The following is a 22,300-nucleotide window of genomic DNA, read 5'->3' as shown; positions in this document are numbered from 1 at the left end:
GATATATACACATTAGATATAATATGTGCGAAATACCCACATATCGCCTTTAGCAAGGCTCTCAGCTCTTCAGTGAATTACAAAACTCCTTACACAAAAGCATCCATTCATTTCTCTGCCTTTGGAAAGCAGCCAACTAGGGAGTGGATAAAGGTGAAAGTCACTGATGTTACCCAATAATCTGAGGGGGGAAAAACAAGAAGTCTAGATGCAAAATTATAGCCAGAAAAAATCTTAAGCTTAAAAAAATGCTGTAAAACAACTCAGGATTTGGGTTAGACACTAAGGGCAACATCTCTTACACATCTATGAGACAATGCAAAGAGTCGTAAGAAAGCATTGGGAATTCAATGTTACTTTCCATATTCATACATCAGTAGACCCACAGGAGACCATGGGGCAATGCAATCAGACTTCTAATGCAAAGGGAACTTAACTATAGAGAGCGCTATAGAGAAAAGCTGATGCCAAGTTCATCAGCGTGGGCCCATCTTGTTTCTAAATGCATTTAATGTTTTTAATGCTTTAAACATGTTTAATCATAAATATCTTTAAATGTATTCAATGTTTAAATGTATTTAAATGTTTTAAATGTTTGCAGTGACTTGCAAGCAGTGATGCACAAATGATGAATCAAACATTCACTCTGCTGGCTATAAGCAGGATTCTCTCAGATCTGCCTGACCTCAAGTCATTCACTTCAGCATTATGAAATACTAGCATTGGCAAGGCACTTACAGGCCATCTGCTTCAATCTAATACAGTTCATTCTCTAACATCTCTTTGTCTAAAGACCTCTCATGACCGTGAATTCACTATTTAACGAGAAAGGTCATCCCCGTTTTGGACAATCCATATTGTTGAGATTCTCCATTATCTTGGGCTTAAAAATTCTCATCAACTAGTTTTCCTTAATAGCGCCATTGCTTCGTATTTGTACAATCATTGTAGCTTTTCAAATATTTGAACATTTTGCCATGTTTTTTAGCCTTGACAGAAACCCTGTGTGGTGAACATTATGGCCCTTATTATCTGCATTCTGAAAGAAAAAGAAAGCTGAAGTGCTTAGATGTTTCACCAAAGCCCTTCAGGAAGAGCCTGGACTAATGTCTTTCCCTCTTAGCACAAATGGAGAAGGCTTTCTAATATTGTGTTTTGCCCTCTGGAGCAAGATGTAAAATTATTTCTTTTCCACGTCAGGTTCCAATCACAAGAGGTGGCTTCCCTCAACTGATCCCTTTAGGACAAAGTTCAAGGTGTGTCACCTTCCTTGTTTAATCCCTTTCCAATGTCTTCTTAAAATTAGTTCCTCAACAAACTCCAGATATGGTCTAACATAATATGGAGATATACAGAACCTGTCAAATGTGAAGACGGGAGTAGCTATGGCTTCCCTTGTTCCAGTCACTACTTTTAATACAAACTATTTACTTTTGTCAGCAGCCACATCACACCATTGAGGCACAGAAATTTTTTTGTAAAATAAAACGTTTGTTCTTATTCACAAACTGTTGTTAAGTCAGATTTTTCCACCCCAAATCCTTTCTGGAATGAGGTGGAATAAAAAGAAAGAAAGAAAGGAAAGCAAGAAGGGAGGGAGGGCTGGTCTTTCTAGGCCAGTGGTCTCCAATGTTAGCCTGCTTCAGAAACATCTGGAGTGCTCATTAACACAGATTGCTAAGCCCCATCCCCAGAGCTTCTGATTTAATAGGATGAGGTGGAGGCCCAAGAATTTGCATTTCTAACAAGTTCCCAGGTGACGCAGAAGCTGCTAATCAGGGATTGCTCTGAGAATCACTGCTGTAGTCTGTATTTATAGAATTCATTTTTCAAACATAAATGCAAATCACACATCTATATCTGTTAATGTTGAACACTATTACCTGACCCAGGTTTTAGCCTTTTGTAATCTCTCTGAATCTTCAGTTTGGTAGTCAATGTATAAGCTACTCTTCACAGCCACAGAGCACCAGCAACGGTGCAGCCAATGTCTGAATCACATTGGTGATAACAATGTTAAAATCATAAGGCCAAAACCAGAAACTGTTGCTGGCTTCTTAGTTACTTCCTTCCTGGTGCCCATTTCTGAAATCAACACTCTGTGGTATGTTGTATACAGCCCGAAAAAAGTAGAATTTCACTTGTTGACTAAGAGTCCTGGCCATCTGGGCCACCTGACAGTCAATCCATTCCATTTCCTCAATGGTCCCTTAGAGTTCTTTGAAGCAGCCTTAGGGCTGTGACAAATGCGTTTGAAAATCATTAGCATAGTGAAAGGGTCCAGAGGCTTTGGAGTCAGACAAGCCTAAGCTATGGCTTACTGGATCTATGATTTTCTCATCAGCAAAAGGGAATGATAAAACCCACCTTGTCTGCGTGTTGAGAAAATTAAGTGTCACAGACGAGGAAGAGGATCAGTCACATTGCCTGGTATTCAATACATGTGAGTTATTGTTATGATTATGTCCTTACCTGGTCAAAAACTGTCAGAGGCTTCTAATGCCTAGTGAATAAACTCCAGATTCCTTAGTTTAGTATTGATAATACAACTGGCCACCAACCTATCATCCCAGACTCGCCTTTTATCCCTAGACGCCTAATCTAAACAGTATCTCTAAAACATGGATTATGTACTCCAAACTTTGGCTTCTGACTAGTAACCCTATCAGAATGCCTTTCCCTCCTCCAGTTTCCCCCTAAAAAAACAAAACAAGCCTTTCCACTCTTCAAACCCAAACTTCAAGTCCAGTTTTTCAATGACATGCTTCACTTTCACTCTAAATTAAAGTCAGGTTCCTCTTCCTAGTTCCCCATGCAATTCTACAGGGTTTGCTGAACATTTGGTCCCGTGCTGCACACAGCGGCTTCAAGAGTAACCCTGGGTGTGTGAAAACGTCCATTTCCTCCAGTATGAAGCCCACAAAAGATAGAGGGAAACATAAACTTACTTAAATCTCCAACAAACCCTTATATTCTGGTTTGCTGACACTGATAGCTTAAAGAATATATATTCATTGATTAATTTTGGAGGAATCTGACTCTCTAGGTTGAAACCCTGTTATTAAAGACCAACATTTTCTCTCAGGCAGACAGGCACAGAGAACACACTCCTGTGAGCATTTCTTGGCATATCCACAACAGGAACAAGTAATTCCTCCAACACGTCACTCTCACATCCATACTCTGGAAGGCTTTCATTGGCTTTGAAGGAGCCTTTTACCCTCATTCAAAGTACAATAATAACAACCAATAACATTCAAATATTTAATATGATCAGCTAATTTGTTTGGTCATTCATTCATTCATTCATTGTTGAGCATCTTGTATGCACCCGAGTCCTCATTTATTCATTTGTTTGATTTTATTTTATAGCTTACTTCCTCATGTTTAATTCAACAAATATTAAACACTGGCTGTAAGCAAAGCATTGCACTATATGTATATCCCAGGACAGTAAGATGGTCCCTGTTCTTAAAGGAGTGCATTGGATAGTAAGGAAATACAGACATCTCAACAAAAACGTAAAACAATGTGTTCACAGGGTGCCAGGAAATGTTAGAGGGGGAGCGTCTATCCTTGCCAGGTAGATGAGTTCAGGGAAGATTTCCTGGAGAGAGGAGAGAGTAAAAGGGTGACTATGAACATGCAAAAAGACCAGCACTAAGAGATCACAGTCCAGGTAATAGAGATGTAGGGGTTCATTAGCAAGGAGAACAAGGCCAGGCGTGGTGCCTCATGCCTTAATCTCAGCACTGTGGGACACTGAGATGGGAGGATCACTTGAGCCCAGAAGTTTGAGACCAGTCTGAGCAACAACATAGTGAGACCTCATCTGTATAAAAGCATTTGAAAAAAACAGCTGGACATGGTGGTGCACATCTGTAGTCCCAGCTACTCAAGAGGCTGGAGCAGGAAGATCTGTTGAGCCTGAGAGGTTGAGACTGTAGTGAGCCGAGATTGTACCACTGCATTCCAGCCTATGTGACAAAGTGAGACTCTGTCTCAAAAAAAAAAGAAAGAATAAAGACAGGAGAAAAAATAAATGCATCCTCCTCTCGCTTCGGTGCCCTTGTGTCTTTTCTAACAATATATACTAGAACTTACAAAGAGTTGGCTTGACAGGAGTAAGGATTTCCTAGAACTGCAGTAACAAAGTACCACAAACTGGGTGGCTTAAAATAACACAAACTTATCCTCTCACAGATCTGGGGGCTAGAAGTCTGAAATCAGGGTGTTGGTCGGGCCATTCTCTCTCTGAAGCCTCAAGTGGAGGATGCTTCTTTGCCTCTTCTAGCATCCGGTGGTTTGCTGGCAATTTCTGGTGTTCCTTGGCTGTAGTTGCACAGCTTCAATCTCTGCCTTCATCTTCACATGGCAGGCTCCCTGTGACCGTGTCTTCACATGGCTGTCTTTTTATAAGAACACCGGTCATACTGGATTAGGGACCCACCCTTCTGCAGGATGACCTCATCTCAAATAATTATATCTGCAATGACCCTATTTTCAAATCAGATCACATTCTGAAGTACTGGGGAAGTACTTTTTTTGTGTGTAGGGGAGGGGAGGCTATGTCACTTCTAACAGTAGGGATTCATAAATTATACTGTGGGGAATATAATGCTGGATCTAACTATGAGCTTCTGCAAAGCAAAAAATGTTCTTTCTCTCTCTTATTACCCCCACAGAGTCCTTTTCATGGCAGCTCACACAATCCCTGCTTGGTAAATTCTTATTAACTAACAGACTTCATTAGAAAGACACATTTAATCAAGTGACAAGCCCCCAAACAATCAGTCTTTCACAATGATTAAAAAAAAAAATTTTGCTTCTTGGAATTTTATACACACTCAGAAACCCACCACAGAGATTATATAGATCAAGAAGGACAGAAAGAATCATCAGACAGAATAAGCAATTTAATACTGTATTTTATCCTTTCTACTTATTTCATTATGAGAATGAAATAAGGGAGAGAAAGCAAGAAAGAGAATTTCCCAGTAATAGCCAGTTGAGTCTTACAGAGAATCAGAACTGGGTAAAGTGGCTTTTATGTCACGGAGGCACAAATGGACTCTCTCTTCCTGTCTAACTGTAGCCTCCCTCATTACACTGGGTCACTTTGGGTGACACACTGCATGATTATCCTTCAGAAGTGGCTTAGCACACCCAGTACTTATCTTGCTTCTGCCATCAACATGTCCTGTAATTGCCGTGGCTCCTTTAAAATTGCATCTTTCTACGACTTCGTAAGTAATGTACACCTGGCAAGGCTTCACGAGGGCCTGCAGAGTCAGCTCCCATGGAATACACATCAGCCTCAGAAGACTGAAAACACAGTCTCTTGGGAGCTCAGATAGCTACCTTATGATGTCACTACGTGAACTCTTCCTCTTGACTGTACAGAGCACTGCACTCTGATACATACTTGTATTACACATACTCATGTCCAATTATGATAAAGTAGACCTTTAATGACCTTTATGGAAATGTCACTAGATATGTCTTCAAGTTATACACACACATGCACGCACACAGGAACGTCTCTCCTCTGTGATGAAAACACCTTATAATTCCCTATTGTTTTCTTCATTTAAAAAAAAAATCTGTACAGATGAACCTTTGTGCTGAGTCCACATGTGCATAAACAAGTGAATCCATTTCTCCAGGTCGAAGGGATGAAGGAGTCCTTTGTGTGAACAGAAAGTCTCTCGGATGCTGCAGCTCGGTAGCACTCATGAGACCATCAGGCATAAATCACACAAAAGAGAAAAGGATTCAACTGGACTAAAGCCACATCAGTATAGACCAGGAGCGAGAGAAGTGCAGTACATTATGGAATGGCAGAATTTGAAGGAAAAGTAAATCAATACCATACTATCCTTTTCTCAGCTGAATTCATACAGTCCCTGAGCCTGTACCACACAGCCCAGCACTATGGATGTTGACAAATTACTAGCTGTTTCCTGCCATGGAGGGAAAAACTGTCCACAAGACCTCAAGCTCTCTGGGGCCGTATCTTCTCATTTTTTATTTGACCTCCCCCTTCCAATTCCACTCTGACTTTAACACTAACACTTGTGCACTTGGGGAAGAGACTTCAAACACTCGATTCCTACCTCCTGGCACCTATAACACAAGTGGCCTGTACTATGATTTAAGTGAGCACTTTAATTTAGGGCATGTGACTATAAACTAACAAGCCCAAATAAATAAATAAAGAGCCTGGTTTTTCTAAAAACCTCAAGTTTATGGGATACCCCAGGATATCAGTTTCATTAATTTATTACATAATTTTATTTTTTTACCTACATGGTTATTATCTACTAATATTAAATATTTCATCAGAATTTGCTCTGAATAAGTCACAGAAGATACATAGTTATATATATTTCTTTTTTAAATCAATATTTAGATATCTTTACAACAAATGGAGCAGAATTTCCAAATCCAAATAAATGAGTGATGTTTCTCAAAAGAATCCCCTCATAAAGTTACAAGCTTATTTGAAGGACGTTCCTTATAGTTGAATCTTATTTTGACACTTTACTTAAATTTAGTCAAAAACACTTATTGAAACACCCACTGCTGTGAACCAGACACATCTCCAGGAGTTTATGGCTAGAGGTGGAGATAAGATTATGAACAATGCGAAGATGGAATCAATCGAATATGGCAGATAGCGAAGATTATCAAGTAGGAAAGCACAGTAGACACTGGGGCTAGGATGTGTCGGGGAGAGGGCCTCTGAGATCTTAGGTAGGGTAGCCAAAGAAGGTCTCCCTGAACAGGTGATCTCTGAGGAAAGACCTAAAGGAATAGAGGGAACCAGGCATATGGGTAGCTGGGAAAAGCACTGTGGCTGGAAGGAACAGTGTCCACAAGCTACAGGAAGGAGTGACCGCAGGGTTTCAGGAAGAGCAAAGAGGTTAGCATGGGGGAGCCGCAGGAGTGAGGGGGAAGTTACGGCTGAGAGGCGGGTGCCTGAGGAGCAGGTCGGAGCCAGCCTCCTAAGTCATGGTAGAGACTTGGCTCTTACTCAGTGTGAGATAAGAAGCCACTGTAGATCTTTAAAGAGGGAATTTTGATCTGACCAACATTTTATCAGAATCACTCTGACTGCTATGCTGCAAACAGTTGCTGAGGGGGTATATTAGTCCATTTTCATGCTGCTGATAAAGACATACCTGAGACAGCAATTTACAAAAGAGAGAGGTTTATTGGACTTAACAGTTCCACATGGCTGGGGAAGCCTCACAATCATGGCAGCAGGGAAGGAGGAACAAGTCACATCTTATGTGGATGGCAGGAGGCAAAGAGAGCGAGCTTGTGCAGGGGAATGCCTGTTTTTAAAACCATCAGATCCCATGAAACTTATTCACAATCAAGAGAACAGAATGGGAAAGACTTGCCCTCATGATTCAGTTACCTCCCACCAGGTCCTTCCCACAACACGTTGGACTTCAAGATGAGATGTGAGTGAAGACATAGCCAAACCATATCAGCGGGCCAGCGTGGAAACAGGGGGACCAACCAGGAGGCCACTGCCATGGCCCAGGTGAGAGACAAGAACTGCTTGGACAAGCACAGTATCAGCAGAGACATGGGAGGTGGCTGGCTTTCAGAAATAGAAGAACCAGCAAAATCAGCTGAATGACTTATCATTTTCCTCTTCCATAGAACTTTGACAGTCTTCAAAAAGCAACACTAACTTTCACAAATCCAGATTTGTCCCCTTTGAGGGAATTCGCAAGTATGTATGCTGGGCTTTGCCACAGTTCCAGAACAGGGGTTCCAAAAAATATCCTGAGTACTGTTGGCATTGAGAAATAAACATACATGCTCCTTTCAAACAGCTTTTGCCCTAAAGGAGGTTACAGAAGAGTTGGAATACTGAACATTTATAACATTAAAAAAAAAAAGGACTGTAATCCCAGCACTTTTGGAGGCTGAGGCGGGCAGATCATGAAGTCAAGAGATCGAGACCATCCTGGCCAACATGGCAAAACCTGCCCCCATCCCTGTCTCTACTAAAAATACAAAAATTAGCTGGGCGTGGTGGCGTGTACCTGATGTCCCAGCTACTCGTGGGGCTGAGGCAGGAGAACTGCTTGAACCTGGGAGGCAGAGGTTGCAGTGAGCTGAGATTGCACCACTGCACTCCAGCCTGGCGCCTGGCAACAGAATGAGACTCTGTCTCAAAAAAAAAAAAAAAAAAAAAAAGAATCGTATTGAAAATCAATTGGGAAGCATATATCAAGCCTATTTGTGTGGTGGTGGAGCAGGGAGAGGTAGTAACAGGATGGGAGAGGAAATAAAAAGATAACCCCTGTTGGAGTCAGTCACTGTAATCATTCTTCAAAAAGAGAAGCAAGACACAGCACAGCCCCCATCTCAGCCCTGCAGCCCTTAGCATCTTGATAAAGCAAATGTACTCAGTGACAAAACAATGGCTGTTCCCCAAAACCCTGCTCTATCCCACTGAAACCAGGAAACAGGTCAGACCTCATCAAGCAGAGATGCCTGACACCACTGTAGAGTGGTTTTAGAATCACAAGCCAACCTTAGGGGAAATATGAACCATGTCCAAGATGACGAGAAAAATCCTGACAGTAACCCACTCCTTCTGCATCTAACGTGCCAGACACTTAACCTAGGTGTTCTCCTCACAGAAACTCATTAGGCAAGAGCTGTTATCTCTGTTTTAAGATGAAAAACTGAGGTTCAGAGAGAGGAGTGATATGTAAGGCCAGAAAGCTAGTAAGTAGAAAGAGGAAGAGGTAAACCCAGGCTGACTGCCTGCAAAGGTCTTCTCCTTTCCCACTCTGAGATGCTCATCTGCAACTTTTTTTTTTTTTTGAGATGGACTCTTACTTTGTCGCCCAGGCTGGAGTGCAGTGGCACAATCTGGGCTCACTGCAACCTCCGTCTACCAAGTTCAAGTCATTCTCCTGCCTCAGCCTCCCAAGTAGCTGGGATTACAGGCACATGCCACCATGCCTGTATAATTTTTGTAATTTTAGTAGAGATGGGGTTTTGCCATGTTGGCCAGGCTAGTCTCGAACTCCTGACCTCAAGTGATCCACCTGCCTCGGCGTCTCAAAGCGCTGGGATTACAGGCATGAGCCACCATGCCTGGCCTGCTCATCTGCAACTTAATCAGACCACCACAAGCTGAGTGAGTGGAAAATATTCTTGAAGGACTCCCTGAAGCAAACTCCTGGGACAGCAACCGAGAAGCCAGACCCTGAAGCAAGAAGGGATGGGGGAGCATTCATTTTTAAGAGATTCTGAGCAGACCATAAATTTCAGAGAATGTTTCTTATAAAAGTTCAAATCCAATGCTTGGAAACTGTAATGATAGTAACGTTGAGGATACAGATACTGTGCTAGAAGTTTCCATGCATTATCTCTATGCCTTACAAAATCTTTGTCAAGTAGGTGATTTACCTGCATTTTACTGGTGTGGAAATATTGTCAGTGACATGACTTCCTCAGACTCCCCAGAGGACCAAAGCTATGCCTTGAGCCCACCCTGATCAACTCCGAAGTCTGTATTCTTTCTGTTAGTATGGAATCATGGTCAAGAGCATGACCCATGAGGTCAGACTGCCTGGGTTCAAATCCTGGCTCTGCTTCTTCCTAGCTGCCTGGCCTAGGCAAGCTACTGAACTTCACTGTGTCCCAGTTTCCTCACTTATAAAATAAGGATGAGATACAGTAAGCACTGCATGTATTAGTGATAACTATCAATATTGTTACTGAGTCACATTATGAAAAAAGAATAAGATTATTAGTTACTATTGCATATTCATTAATATTTGTTTGAAAATAGTGGAGAAGGGCAGCTGCTCATTCTACTTTTTGGAGGGTCTTGTCTGTTGACAAGATTACCACACTTGTGCTAATATTATAACCTAATGCAAATGATAACAATCCAATTGCCTTATGAGGCAAGCATGCCATTCGATCAGTTTGAAAAAAACCTGAGATATTAATAGCCCTGTGCAAACAAAGTGTTTATTATACTTCACGGCTTTTTTTTTTTTTAGGTGGGTTACTATGCTATGTATGTCTCCAATGTGGCGCCGGGGCTAGGCTCGGTATTAAGAAGATTGTATGCTGTAAAATTCTGCACCACGGGAGCACAGTATGGCTTTTTGTTTGTTTGGCTGGCTTTTTTTTTCAGTAGCACTTTTGCAAGTCTAATTTAACAGAAAGTTTTTTTGGCTGACCTCTTTTTTTTTTACACCCCCTTGGGCAATATGAGAAATGAAAGCTGAACCGTGTGTGTGTGTGTGTGTGTGTTGGTATATACGTGTGCATGCACAAAAATAAGCACACGCATGCGTTTAGGGTTAGGAAAAGGGGGCACTCTTCATTAACCCCATTAGTGCTGGGCTCCCTGGTATGATAAAAACTCCACCTTTCAATTTTGCAGCATTAGAATCCCTTACCTGGGCCATCTGCCCTGAACTTGACTATAAAGCCTTAAGAATGTGCACTTTAAAATCGTTTGCAGAGATGTTATATATGGAACGTCCATTAAAGGGAGCTGATGATTCACTCCCCCCACTACAGTCTTTGCTTACTTATTTTCCTCCATAAACATCAATTCACCCTATCACCCTCAAATCTGAAAAATCATTTAATATTTACTATACAACTTGAAGCCAAAACTAAATGGATATGAATGACTTAGGATTTTGCCACTGTTTTATATATTCTTGCAACTGATATCCTCTAGAAAACATTTCATCACATTTGACATGCTTGGTACTGTTTAAGTGCAAATTCAACAAGGCATTAAAATCCTAAGGAAAGAGATCAGAGTAAATAGGAGGACAGATTTTATTCTACAGATGCTCCTCGACTTACAATGGGATTGTGCCTTGATGCTATATATATGAACAAAAGTAAGCTGAGTCACTTTCACACCATCATAAAGTTGAAAACATCATAAGTAGGGGACCATCTGTGCTTTCACTTGCCAAAGTCTTGACAGTTTTCTGTAGAGAGGGGGGTTCCTTTGCCATGCTAGTGGTGGCTTCAACTGAAACCAGATGCCCAGCCTCTCTGTAAAAATGCACAGTGCTGGTGCCTTCTCCGGCCAATCAAGAAATCTAAGGTTCCCATTAAATCCACTGAGCTGACTTCATCTCAGCACATTTCTCTTCTACTGGTTAACAGGAACCCATCGGTGGATGGTATTCTAGCAGCACCAACAGTGGCACAACAGTGCTTTCGGCTCGCTGCAACCTCCGCCTCCTGGGTTCAGGCGATTCTCCTGCCTCAGCCTCCCAAGTAGCTGGGATTACAGGCATGTGGCACCACGCCCAGCTAATTTTTGTATTTCTTAGTAGAGATGGGGTTTCACCATGCTGCCCAGGCTGGTCTCGAACTCCTGGGCTCAAGCGATCCATCTGCCTCACCCTCCCAAAGTGCTGGGATTATAGGTGTGAGCCACCACGCCTAGACTCTGGACCTAGTTTTTAAGAGGACTTGCAGCTTCTGCCTTGGACATTTGCACACTTGAGTCTCCATGTAAGAAGTCAGACTGTTCTTCTGGGAAGACCACATGGAGACACCTGAGACTATCACTGAGGGAAAAGGCAATATTTTAGTGGATTTTTCTCCTGATGTTGTAAGATGTATGAAGCCAATACATCACTGTGCTTCCCCCAGGGAGTTACTTTTGTATTATTTTATTCAGTGGTCTGAAGCTAATAAATCAACTTAAAAACAACCTGGCAACTGACTTTCACAGGTAACTCACGAGAGAGCTCTTCCTACTGGAGGAATCAAAGATGTGGAAGTCAAAATCTAAGCATCAAGAGCAAAGGAAGGAAGCTCACACATGTTGAACACGCACTCCCCACCTGGCAGTCACAGACATTACTTCATTTCACCTTCACAATAAGCCCCAAGCTAATCGGGAATTGCTAAGAAAGCTTAGGTCACAAGGCCCATAGCGTTGCATACTATGCCATGCCGCCTCAATAAGGTAAACAGGGAGTACAGACATAGTCACCAAATCCCGGGGCAGACGTAGTCACCAAATCCCGGGGCATTAGTGCACACACTGAAACACAGTGAAGGTTGTTCTAACGTAAAACTATGCATACCACTTAAGCAAACCCACTCCTATTTCAATCTAATCTATTCGGATATCTCTGCAACAAATATTGTTGGGTTCAAAGGAATCTCTTGATTCGGGCACGTGGCTCAGTGCCTCGGAATTACATGTCTGCCCATGAAAGGAGCCCAATCAAGATGACAAGTTGCCCCCAAATTCTCACAACTCCCTTTCTGGCAGAAATGAGTTCTGAGGCATTTCTCTGGATTCTCCCGCTTTTGCTCTTTATTCATGGAAAGACACCACTTATATGGACATTCTTCACAAGACCCTGAGCAACCGGAAGGCGGAGGCTAATTTTTCTCTAGATGGCTGGCACCAGGTGTGATGCTGACCCCAGGAGGTGCATGCTCACAGTCTGCTGACCACCACTTTACTTTAATCTGGGTTAGTGTTCGAGATTAAAGATGGCTGCAACTTCTTTGACACATTTCCCGTTGATATATAGAATCTATTCCCTTTCCCTTTGAATCTGGGCCACCCTGTAGTTCATTTGACCAACAGAGTAAGGTAAAGTGATGCTGTGTCATTTCTGAGTCTAACATTTTTTTTTCTTTCTTTTTTTTTTTTTTGTGAGACCGAGTTTGGCTCTGTCACCCAGGCCGGGGTGCAGTGGCGTGATCTCTGCTCACTGCAACCTCCACCTCCCATGTTCAAGCTATTCTCCTTCCTCAGCCTCCCGAGTAGCTAGGATTACAGGTGTGTGCCACCATGCCTGGGTAATTTTTGTATTTTTGGTAGAGATAGGGTTTCACCATGTTGCCCGAACTCCTGGGCCAAGCGATCCACCTGCCTTGGCCTCCCAAAGTGTTGGGATTACAGGTGTGAGCCACTGCATCCAGCCTTTGGGTTTAGTCTTTAAGAGGACTTGCGGCTTCTGCCTTAGACATTTGCACACCTGAGTCCCCATGTAAGAAATCAGACTACTCTTCTGCAAAGAGCACATGGAGACATCTGAGACTACTTAGCGGGAGAGCCCAGCTGAGCCCAGCCTTCTAGTCATCCTACTAAAGTTCCAAGCATAGGCACAAAGCCATCATAAATCCTCCAGACCAGCCCAACTATTATCTAAATACCACCCAGTGACCCCCAGCCAAAGCCATATGGAGAAACAGAACATTCAGCCAAGCTCTGATCGAATTTCTGACCATGAAAACTTTTGAAGTATAATACAATGATTATTATTTGAGGCCACAAAATTTTGAAGCAGTTTGTTACACAGCAAATAGATAACCCAAACAGTGGTATGAATCTTATTATTCTGGAGGTGGTAAGGTTTTAAATGAGAAGTATTGAAAGGGTGTGAGTTGGTCAGAAGAAACTAGAAATACTGGATAGTCCTCTGTGGTTAGCAAACTTAAATATAAGTATTCTTTGGTGGTCCCAAAGAATTATTTAGGGCCATGAAGTTATGGGTACCCTTAGATAAGTCATTAGGTTCCCCAGGCATTTCTTCATGTGTAAATGGGGTTTTATCCAACTCCAAGATGGCAGGTGTTCTTGCTCTTACAGGAGATGCTTAACTTGAAGAGAAATCTCCTTCCTATTTTCTCTCCCTCTACCTCATAACTCTGGTCATGATTTTAATCATGTATACAGGGGAAACTATGTGTTCAACTTTACAGATAGGCTGAGAGCTATAACAACAATCATGGGTTTGAAGGCATTCCTAGAGCACTGGAGTTTTATCTGAACATATTGAAATAAAGGCTGCTTGTGGCATAAAGCTTTAAAAATATGGCAAGGATCGTTACTATCTAAAAATTTTTCATCTTTGTTTTCTCCTCTTTCCCTCCCTCTGTCAGAGAACTTTATCCCTTTCAGAATCTCTTCACTACTGGCATACATGGGAAGCCATATCTTGATCACACCAGTAGATGCTACTTAGAGTTTGTTAACTTGAAAGAGGTTAGAGAAAACAGGACAGAAAGATTTTATTTTACTATCATTCATTAATGTTCTGACAGACTGTTCTGTAGAGAGGGGAGGGAAAGGAGAATCTGAAGTTCACAAGCTTTTTAGTTTTAGCCAAGCTCAGAGTGACTTCCACAGAGGCATGGGTGCCCTAACTATCCCAGATGGAGAGAAACAACAGACCTCCACAGCTCTGGACAAGACAAACCCTGAACTCATGTATAGAATTGCTATCCCAGGTCCATCCAGTCTCATATTATGACTCTATATAAAGAATGCCTGGAGGCATTTTTATGAGACAGAATGACCCAAAAATCTTGGGCTATACTTTAAATCTGTGAATTCCAATTGGAAGATCCAAATCTGAACAATCACATGTGAATCACCAGGAGAGCTTTTTGAAACCAACATCTGTGCCCAGGCAACTCTCATTTTCCTTTCTAGGGAAAATCAGAATCTCCTTGAAGGGAACTGTGGTTAGTCTTTGTAAAAGATTCAAAGGGATTCAAAACTTAGGGGAGCTCAAAACGTGGGGGAGTGCCAATGCTCACATGTAAGTTCACAGGCATGTGTGCACACATGCACATACATACATACTCTCCTCCTGCGGAAAATCAGTGTCCTGAAGAATCCTGATAAGTCATCCATACAACCATGTAAACAACCTGAGAACCTTTTCATAGTCACCCTGTCTTCCTCTAGGGAGTAGGATGCCAACTGAGTGTCAAGTAACACAGTAATCAAAAGGTATCCAAGAACTCCAGAGGCTTTGTTCTTCTGAAGAGCTGAGCTTTCCAAATAGCTCAAGATCTGCCCATTTAAGCACCAAGTCTTTTTTTTTTTTTCAAAATAATATTTCAGCAATTTTGGATGTGAAACTCTGTAAAATTTATTGCATGTGTTCAGTTTCCTGACTATAATTTAGCCTCATCTTCATAATTCAATGCTATTATCATAGGCATCAATTCCTGCAATGGGAGAGATGGGAGTTTATTACCAAAGACTACAAAGACCTCCAAATGGCAGCTGGAGACAAGAGGAAAGTTGGAGAACACCATGCTAAAAATGGGACTCCAAATAAAGGAGCCAGAAGCAAAAGTCAGAAGCCAGACAGGAAGCCAAGGAGATGAAGGGTGGGTTAATTATCAACAGGGTAAGATTTAGAAAACTTGTCCACAACAGGCATTGCTTCTGTAACCTGATAATCTGAGATAGCATTACTGTGATGCACTGGCTGAAATTTTTAGTCCAAATCTGGACGGTACCGGTCCATGGCCCATTAGGAACCGGGCCACACAGCAGGAGGTGAGCAGCAGGCAAGCAAGCAAAGCTCCATATGTGTTTACAGCCACTCCCCATTGCTTGCAGTAACGCCTGAGCTCCACCCCGCCAGATCAGCAGTGGCATTAGATTCTCAAAGGAGCAGGAACCCTATTGTGAACTGCACACGTGAGGAATCTAGGTTGCGCGCTCCTTATGAGAATCTAACGCCTGATGATCTGACACCGTCTCCCATCACTGCCAGATGGGACCGTATAGTTGCAGGAAAACAAGCTCAGGGCTGCCACTGATTCTACATTATGGTGAGTTGTATAATTGTTACATTATATATTACAATAAAATAAAGTGCACAATAAAAGTAATGCTCCGTGGAAAATTGTCTTCCACAAAACTGGTCCCTGGTGCCAAAAAGGTTGGGGACTGCTGGTCTAAAGGACCTGCTGCTGCTGTCAGGTCATCTTCCTCAAGCCCTCTTCTTTTAACTCAGTGCTTCTGATTTCCTGCGGTCCTCCAGATAATCAACCTAGTTGAAACAATAAAAAGCAAGAGGCTGCCCTTCCGATCTGTCAACGGCGCGTGTGCTTTGTCTTCTTTTCGGGTGTTCAGGAATCTCTTTGACTTGCTCTCTAGACCTTGTCTGTGTTTCAGCACGTGTATGGCTGAGCCCCAGAAAGATTTTAAAAATGCTATTGTTTTATGTTTTTCTGCTATAACTTTCTTCTTCCAGATGCCCATGTTTAGTGACAGCGAACATGCCCATGCCTCTCTAAACTAAAAGCTTCCATCTTGGGCTGTTCCTCTTTCAACCGAAGGACTCTAAGCCATGCAGATCTTGCTGCTTGAGTCATGGAGCAGCCGGTGCTGCAGAAACCACTGAGACACATCCACTAAGAACTCACTAAGGTCCTCTAAGTTGCCAGCCTCAAGAGAAACACCCTTTCCTGGAGATGAGATGGGCTCTGGAAAGAAAACAGTCATTGGCGAGCCTGCTGGCAGAGGCTACTCTTCAGAGGACAGGGTCAAGGGGCCACAAAATAATAGTGACTTAGCAGCTTACATTACAGGCAATGAGATCCAGGAGACCCTGCCTTCAATTTACTGAAGTCATGTAACTAAAGTAGGACCAAAGAGAGCAACCTATGAGGCTGTCGTCAGTACAGAAGGAAATTTAAGAGTGATTACATTGGTAAAAAAGAGAAAAAAAAAAGGGAGACATAATCATGTTTTTTGTTTGTTTAAATCATCTTATAATTTATCTGGCTACCCTTAATCTGGCTTTTTTTCATAGGAACCAGTTTTTGCTTTCCCTCCAAATATTATTTCATCCTCTAGCCTAGTTTGTCTTATTATTATTCTATTCTGGCTGATCCCGAGGGTAAGAGAAAGGGGAAAATTTGCTAGGAATAGCATAGTATGTAGTGAGGAGCAGGAGGGACTTGGGAGTCAGAGGTGGGTTTGTATCCCAGCCCTGCCATTTCCTACCTGTGTGACCCTGGCCAAGTTACTTAATTTCTCTAGGATTTAGCATCATTCTCTGTGAAATGGAGAAAGACTATAATAGCAGAAAGAATACTTCAAGCTGGGCGCAGTGGCTGACGCCTGTAATCCCAGCACTTTGAGAGGCCGAGGTCGGTGGACCATTTGATGTTAGGAGTTCGAGACCAGCCTCGGCAACATGGTGAAACCGCATCGCTACTAAAAATACAAAAAAATTAGCCAGGCATGGTGGCGGGTGCCTATAATCCCAGCTACTCGGGAGACTGGGGCAGGAGAATCGCTTGAACCAGGGAGGCGGAGGTTGCAGTGAGCCAGGGTCATGCCATTGCACTCAGTCTAGCCTGGGCAACAAGAGTGAGACTCCATCTCAAAAAAAACAAAAAGAATACTTCATTGTGCAAACTTCATAGAATAGCTATGAGTATCACCGGGAACAATACTTCGGATTGTTTGCTCAGCATAGCGTCTGAGCTCAGCATAGCGTCTGGTCACACAAGCATGACCTGTCTGACCTGGAGGTGATAAGCAACGGCTGGCCCATTGGTGCTACCCAGAATGCAAGTTAGGATTTAAAGGTCTCCAAAAACAAGTTCTTGAGAACCCATTTAAATAAGAAAGAATAATTCTTCATGAACACACATGTGAACTAGTACTTTAAAACTGGGTCATTAATATGACCTCTTGTTTTCTGGCTCGTTTGAGTTCAAACTGGGGCCAGGCACAGTGGCTCATGCCTGTAATCCCAGGGCTTTGGGAAGCCGAGGTGGGACAATCTCTTGAGCTCAGGAGTTTGAGACCAGACTGGACAACAAAGCAAGACCCCGTCTTTACTAAAAATTTAAAAAAAAATTAGCTAGGCGTGGTGACGGACAACTGTCTGATCGTTTGAGCCCTGAAAGTTGAGGGTTGTAGTGAGCTATGATTGCATCACTGCATTCTAGCCTGGACCACAGAGCAAGGCGCTGTCTCAAAAAACAGAAAAAGAAAACAAAACGACTGCTTTAAGTATTTTAAACTATTCTTCAGGTCTCATATACATTTGTATGGTAGTTCTCCATTCTCACAATAAATACAAAGAAAATTTTGATCCTAATTATCCAAATTTCCATATGATTAGAGTCCAGAGAAACTAGAGGTTTCTGCACATAGATGCCAATTTCTTTTTCTCAAGGAATCCCATGTTTTAATCATATTGTCATACATATCTACTACCCCTTATCACGGGGATCCCAAGGGGTTTGTTCTTAATCCTCTGTAGTGTCATTCTACACACTCTCCCTGGAGAGCCACCTTCTCCCCGGTCTCTCCTCACCTCCGGGCACTGAGTGCCATCCATGCACCAGGTACCCTCAGCAAGCCCATTCAAGACTGTCTTTGCACTGGCTGCTCTTCCTACCAAGAATGAGGATCCCTCATCCTGTTTTAATAGATATTTCTCAAGGCCTCACCGAAATGTCAGCTCCCTGGTGAAATTTCCCCACCTATACCCTATATGTGAGTACCACCGTTCATACAGCACCAGGATATATTAAGTTGCCTGTTTACAAGGCTGCACCAGACTCAGGATTTGTCAAGTGGTCCTTTAATGTGCACAAGAAGCACCTGGGAATCTTAAATGGAGATTCTGATTCTGTAAAGTGTGGGGTGGGGCCTGAGAATCTACATTTCTCATAGCCCCTAGGTAATGCTGATGCAAATGCCCTGTGGACTACACTCAGGTAACAAGCTTTTAAGAACATCTCTGAAAATCTCAGTAAGTTACCATTTCAACATCATCATCATTATAATTTAACACAGCTGCCCACCAACTCCACTCTACTAGAAATATGAGAACAGTAGACGTCAGGGATGTCCAAATGGAGGAAAGGGGTACCCAGAAGGGGGTGTGTGTGTGTGTGTGTGTGTGTGTGTGTGTGTGTGTATTGGGTGGGTGGATTGGAGAGAGTAAGTAGAATTAGAAAGGAAAAGGAAACGGAATAAGGTTAATAAAGAGACAGAAGGTTGCAGGCTGGGCGCAGTGGCTCACGCCTGTAATCCCAGAACTTTGGGAGGCCGAGGCAGGCGGATCACGAGGTCAAGAGATCGAGACCATCCTGGCCAACATGGAGAAACCTGTCTCTACTAAAAATACAAAAATTAGCTGGGTGTGGTGGTGCGTGCCTGTAATCCCAGCTGCTCGGGAGGCTGAGACAGGAGAATCACTTGAACCTGGGAAGTGGAGGTTGTAGTGAGTTGAGATCACACCACTGCACTCTAGGCTGGCGACGGAGTGAAACTCCATCTTAGAAAAAAAGAGAAGCTTGCAAAGAGAGGAAGAAGAAAGTGAAAAAGACAGGAAGACAGAAGACAATAGAAAAAGAAGAAATCATAGAAAAGGAGAAAGAAACAGCCATAGAATGAGAAAAGGAAGGTCAGCTGACCACTCCTCAGGAAGGAATTGGACCTATGTTATCTGACTTTCCAGTTTAAGGCGTTGACTTCTGGAAGCAAACCCCCTCAAGAGTACATACACCCCAGCTGTTCATGCAACATGAAGTGTGCTCAGAGCTTCAACACTTCATTCTAAAGGTTCTTCCTTCCTGAGTGATTAGGAACAAGCCATTACTGTAACAGTAATAGCAAATGAGGGTCTATATCATGATTGTGAATTTATAGAATGACTTATATATCAGCTAAGAAAATCTAAGACACTAGAATTCTTTTACTCTAAGACCTTAAACTGATTGCCCACTAAAACAACCTAAATGAACCAGGCATGGTGGTTCATGTCTGTAATCCCCAAATTTTGGGAGGCCAAGGCAGGAAGATCACTTGAGGCCAGGAGTTCCAGACCAGCCAGGGCAACACGGTGAGACTCCATATCTACAAAAAGTTTTTTAAAAATATAGCTGGGTGTGGTGGTGCACTCTGCAGTCCCAGTGACTTGGGAAGCTGAGGCAAGAGGAGTGAGCCCAGGAGTTCAGGATTACAGTGAGCTGTGATCATGCCACTGCACTCCAGCCTGTGTCAGAGAGAGAGACTCTGTCTCAAAAAAAAAAAATACCCCAAATGAACATTACCTGATACAGCTCGATCCGTTGTTCAGGCACTCTGGCTTTTGGGTTCTGCAAACGAAAGACTCTGAACTCTGCTTTCACCAAATTGGAAGCATTCTTCTCCATGGCTGAGACATCAAATCGGACAATTCTGAAGTAGGGTCTGTAGAAAGTGGGCGGGATGGCATCTGTAAAAAGTTAGGGCAATCATTGAAAATGATAAAATCCATTGTACTTTCAAAAAAGACCATAGTGTGAGATAATCCCAAGAAACCATAAGGGAACTATCTACAGAATGATTAAGTTTCCGATGGCCAATTTGGCACCATTAACAATTTACCCAGAAAAAGAAGAAATAAAATAAACATGTGCATTTAGTTACAGGAGCAGCAAATTAATAGAGATTAACAAACCACTTCCAACTCTATTTGAAAGCATGCAGTTAACCCCATCCTTTGAAGGTTGACAGAGTGGTGGAAAATCCTAGATGGTTTTGAATTGGAACAAGTTTATGACAGTTGATGACTGGAGAGAGCTGTCAGGCCTGCATACACTTTAATCAGATGTGCCAAGAAAATAGTTCCTAATGGCAAGCAGTTTGCCCATGTATTTTTTTTCCTTGAAAGTTTGGCATCCAAATAATCTTCTTCTAACTGGGTTCATGTATCGAATCTCTTTTGGCTTTCATATTTTAGTTTTTCACACACGTATGATTTAACATAATCTCTAGTCAAGTTATAAGGAGGAAATCTGAATAAACAAAAGCGTAGCCCACATACTAGCCTATACCAGCTCTAGTATTAAAATTCTTTATTCAGGATAATGTCTGTTGGTGGGAGGTCATCCTAGCTAACCAAGAAAAAGAATCGGCACAAATTCCTTCAGTTCTAAACCAGGTAAAATACAGAGTTGCTGATAGTATATGACAATTTAAAGCTCCTGGGAAGCCCAGGTGCAGTGGCTCACCCCAGTAATCCCAGCACTTTAGGAGGCCGAAGCAGGCAGACCACTTAAGATCAGGAGTTTGAGACCAGCCCTGGCCAACATGGTGAAACCCCATCTCTACTAAAAATAAAAAATTAGCCAGGTGTGGTGGCACATGCCTGTAATCCAAGCTACTCCAGAGGCTGAAGCAGGACAACTTCTTGAACCCCAGGGGCGAGGGTTGCAGTGAGCCCAAATAGCACCACTACACTCCAGCCTGAGCAACAGAGTGAGGCTCCATCTCAAAAATGAATGAATGAATCAATCAATCAATCAATAAAGCTCCTGGGTTACTTTAGGGTTTTGCTGGGATTCTTTTTAGTAATCTGCCAATGCCTTTGAATATGCAACTGAGGCTATACCAAGACCAGAGCAGGTCCTATTCTAACTCCACACTTTCAAATACAATATTCATTTATTAAGCACCTACACTGTGCAGACCACTTGTTGCAGGTATGTTTCTACAATCTTCTTCCAGAATCTCCTGGACACTCTTTCTCCCGCTTCCAGATGTTCCATCCAACTCTGGTGGCTCCATTTCTTTCTACTCACTCTTCAATTATCTGATTTTATTGCAAATAATCATTCACAGTTGTTCATGTGTCTTTATAAATGTTTTTATGACTTCTGCATTACATTTGTTTATTTTGTTCCCCCTGTGAAATTTTAAGAATCTTGAGGGCAGAGCCTGCATTTGCCAAGTCTTTCTTCTTTCCCATGTATCTGGAACAGGGTTCTGTATACATGGAGTTCACCAAATATCCTATTTGCATAGTTGGTCATCAACAGGAGTCTCTTGAAAGACTCAGGCATCTGACTGTTGGCAATGCTAACTTCTTATTAAATAAATGAGCCATCTCGCCGATCTTAAAATAGAAATGAATACCTTCCGTGATTTCTTGGGGAAATCCATGCCCTGACGAGTACACTGAAGAAAAAAAGATGCTAGGAACACACCAACATGTTCTCTCCTTAAGAGCCCTGAATTTTTTCCTTCATAGGAACTTTCTCCCAACCCTTCTCCTTCGCCTATATAAGTGTGACTCTCAGAACACAGCCTCACGGAGAAAGCAAGGATTTCGACACCAGTCTGCTCCATACTGGTTCATAAAATGACTGTGTGAATTGAGGCTTTGTAACCCATGAGTCAGAAGTCTCAGAAACAAACAAACAAACAAAAAACCCCAAAAATCCAAAGTATCCAGGTTTCAGAGTAAAAAAGTATTCATGCAGACATGGTGATGCCCCAGTGCATCCCACTGCAAACTAGGCAGCTTCCCGGCTAGGGAGGACCAGTCCGCGCAGAAAGGCTTTTGGAGCCCCCTAGCACAGCATGTTGACAAGGTAGCTGCTGAGAACAAATAGAACTTTTTCTCCTCCGAAATATGCCCGCCCCCATGATTGGAACGGCTGGTACTATGCTGACCAGCTCAGCTGAAAAAAACAGGCTGGACGC

At 42.5% G+C, this 22,300-nt stretch overlaps 1 protein-coding gene across 4 annotated transcripts in view; it reads right to left on the bottom strand.

The window, feature by feature from the left end:
- The window catches only part of TGFB2 (transforming growth factor beta 2), a 92,428-nt gene that overhangs the window by 15,962 nt on the left and 54,166 nt on the right, over window positions 1-22,300 (bottom strand). For all 4 annotated transcript variants that reach the window (XM_012459684.3, XM_021677281.2, XM_012459682.3 and 1 more), the window contains one exon: window positions 19,885-20,048. In XM_012459684.3, the coding sequence (XP_012315107.1) occupies window positions 19,885-20,048 (164 nt within the window). The remainder of the gene's footprint in view (window positions 1-19,884; window positions 20,049-22,300) is intronic.

The sequence above is a fragment of the Aotus nancymaae genome, unplaced genomic scaffold (genome assembly GCF_030222135.1).
Source record: "Aotus nancymaae isolate 86718 unplaced genomic scaffold, 86718_ANA_hifiasm-v0.15.2.pri h1tg000032l_0, whole genome shotgun sequence".
In the NCBI taxonomy this organism is placed as follows: Eukaryota; Metazoa; Chordata; class Mammalia; order Primates; family Aotidae; genus Aotus; species Aotus nancymaae.
The sequence above is the reverse complement of the archived record's forward strand: the minus strand, read 5'-3'. Positions and strand labels throughout refer to the sequence as shown.